The sequence below is a fragment of the Procambarus clarkii genome, chromosome 4 (genome assembly GCF_040958095.1).
Source record: "Procambarus clarkii isolate CNS0578487 chromosome 4, FALCON_Pclarkii_2.0, whole genome shotgun sequence".
Taxonomy (NCBI): Eukaryota; Metazoa; Arthropoda; class Malacostraca; order Decapoda; family Cambaridae; genus Procambarus; species Procambarus clarkii.
Window position 1 is genome coordinate 41,534,921 of NC_091153.1, and position 3,407 is coordinate 41,538,327.

The 3,407-nt window shown below is 33.5% G+C and overlaps 1 protein-coding gene across 1 annotated transcript; it reads right to left on the reverse strand.

The window, feature by feature from the left end:
* Positions 1–658: 658 nt before the first annotated feature.
* Positions 659–2,983, reverse strand: LOC138371227 (mucin-19-like). Its single transcript, XM_069336053.1, has one exon. The coding sequence runs from the start codon at positions 2,981–2,983 to the stop codon at positions 659–661; it is 2,325 nt and encodes a 774-aa protein (XP_069192154.1).
* Positions 2,984–3,407: the final 424 nt, after the last annotated feature.

The following is a 3,407-nucleotide window of genomic DNA, read 5'->3' on the forward strand; positions in this document are numbered from 1 at the left end:
TCATTTATGTATTTAAGAAATATGAGGTCTTAACAAATAACACAGGGCGGGTAGTATTGTGGGGGGACAGGCAGTAGTTCCAGAGTACCATCTGACCAAGAGACCCGGGAAGACGGGACACCACTTAGGTAATCACACACAGATCTCTCCCCATCTACTGAGAGATGTTTTACTGTTTAGGGCGTGGGGGGGGGGATAATATTGACTTCTGATGACTATGACATATTTTTTATGGCGTCTGGCTGCCCGTGTAATATGATTATATTTTTATATATATCGTGCGTGGACTACAATTCTATCGAATGTAATCACGGCGCTCTGAGCAATTAAGCCTTTATGACGCCTCAACTGTTTTAGCTACATTTTCTGGTTACAAGCGAGAACAGGGAGTCGGTCGGCCGAGCGGACAGCACGCGGGACTTGTGATCCTGTGGTCCTGGGTTCGATCCCAGGCGCCGGCGAGAAACAATGGGCAGAGTTTCTTTCACCCTATGCCCCTGTTACCTAGCAGTAAAATAGGTACCTGGGTGTTAGTCAGCTGTCACGGGCTGCTTCCTGGGGGTGGAGACCTGGTCGAGGACCGGGCCGCGGGGACACTAAAGCCCCGAAATCATCTCAAGAAGGGCTGTAATGTAATTATTAATGCACTTGTAGAACATTAATTAACAACCATTTGTGTTATTACTGACTTATTACCAGTCATTTGTGTTATTACTGACTTATTACCAATCATTTGTGTTATTACTGACTTATTACCAATCATTTGTGTTATTACTGACTTATTACCAATCATTTGTGTTATTACTGACTTATTACCAATCATTTGTGTTATTACTGACTTATTACCAACCATTTGTGTTATTACTGACTTATTACCAATCATTTGTGTTATTACTGACTTATTACCAGTCATTTGTGTTATTACTGACTTATTACCAGTCATTTGTGTTATTACTGACTTATTACCAGTCATTTGTGTTATTACTGACTTATTACCAGTCATTTGTGTTATTACTGACTTATTACCAATCATTTGTGTTATTACTGACTTATTACCAATCATTTGTGTTATTACTGACTTATTACCAGTCATTTGTGTTATTACTGACTTATTACCAGTCATTTGTGTTATTACTGACTTATTACCAATCATTTGTGTTATTACTGACTTATTACCAGTCATTTGTGTTATTACTGACTTATTACCAGTCATTTGTGTTATTACTGACTTATTACCAGTCATTTGTGTTATTACTGACTTATTACCAGTCATTTGTGTTATTACTGACTTATTACCAATCATTTGTGTTATTACTGACTTATTACCAGTCATTTGTGTTATTACTGACTTATTACCAGTCATTTGTGTTATTACTGACTTATTACCAGTCATTTGTGTTATTACTGACTTATTACCAATCATTTGTGTTATTACTGACTTATTACCAGTCATTTGTGTTATTACTGACTTATTACCAGTCATTTGTGTTATTACTGACTTATTACCAGTCATTTGTGTTATTACTGACTTATTACCAGTCATTTGTGTTATTACTGACTTATTACCAATCATTTGTGTTATTACTGACTTATTACCAATCATTTGTGTTATTACTGACTTATTACCAGTCATTTGTGTTATTACTGACTTATTACCAGTCATTTGTGTTATTACTGACTTATTACCAATCATTTGTGTTATTACTGACTTATTACCAGTCATTTGTGTTATTAGTGACTTATTACCAGTCATTTGTGTTATTACTGACTTATTACCAGTCATTTGTGTTATTACTGACTTATTACCAGTCATTTGTGTTATTACTGACTTATTACCAGTCATTTGTGTTATTACTGACTTATTACCAATCATTTGTGTTATTACTGACTTATTACCAATCATTTGTGTTATTACTGACTTATTACCAATCATTTGTGTTATTACTGACTTATTACCAATCATTTGTGTTATTACTGACTTATTACCAATCATTTGTGTTATTACTGACTTATTACCAATCATTTGTGTTATTACTGACTTATTACCAACCATTTGTGTTATTACTGACTTATTACCAGTCATTTGTGTTATTACTGACTTATTACCAGTCATTTGTGTTATTACTGACTTATTAACAACCATTTGTGTTATTACTGACTTATTACCAATCATTTGTGTTATTACTGACTTATTACCAATCATTTGTGTTATTACTGACTTATTACCAATCATTTGTGTTATTACTGACTTATTACCAATCATTTGTGTTATTACTGACTTATTACCAACCATTTGTGTTATTACTGACTTATTACCAATCATTTGTGTTATTACTGACTTATTACCAGTCATTTGTGTTATTACTGACTTATTACCAATCATTTGTGTTATTACTGACTTATTACCAGTCATTTGTGTTATTACTGACTTATTACCAATCATTTGTGTTATTACTGACTTATTACCAATCATTTGTGTTATTACTGACTTATTACCAACCATTTGTGTTATTACTGACTTATTACCAATCATTTGTGTTATTACTGACTTATTACCAATCATTTGTGTTATTACTGACTTATTACCAATCATTTGTGTTATTACTGACTTATTACCAATCATTTGTGTTATTACTGACTTATTACCAACCATTTGTGTTATTACTGACTTATTACCAATCATTTGTGTTATTACTGACTTATTACCAGTCATTTGTGTTATTACTGACTTATTACCAATCATTTGTGTTATTACTGACTTATTACCAGTCATTTGTGTTATTACTGACTTATTACCAATCATTTGTGTTATTACTGACTTATTACCAATCATTTGTGTTATTACTGACTTATTACCAATCATTTGTGTTATTACTGACTTATTACCAATCATTTGTGTTATTACTGACTTATTACCAATCATTTGTGTTATTACTGACTTATTACCAATCATTTGTGTTATTACTGACTTATTACCAATCATTTGGTTTGTTAATAGTGTGTTCTGAGTGGCAGAATGTTGCCAAAACAGTTCCATCATTTGGTTGTTGGATCGAGCGTGGACCAAACAACCAAACTACACAATAATAAGGCCTAGGCCTCGACCAATCACAGACGACGTCTCAGCTGAAGGAAATCCCATCCAGTCTCACGACTTTTATTCAACATTTCTCTTGTTAACAAGAGAAATGTTGAATCAAAATGCTTACATAATAGACAAAACTCAGGATGTAAGAAGATTACAAATTCTTGAAACCATTCATACAAAAGCTGAACAACCCGCCATAAATACCCAAATAACGGAACTATTCACTCTACCCACCATGACCAGATTCACGAAGCAGTTACGCAGGCACTTACGAACCTGTCCATCTTTTCTCAATCTTTGGGGGGTTTGTTTACAATTA

Excerpts from the sequence above, each read along its gene's own strand:
- LOC138371227 (XM_069336053.1), bottom strand. The coding sequence starts at position 2,983 with ATGATTGGTAATAAGTCAGTAATAACACAAATGATTGGTAATAAGTCA.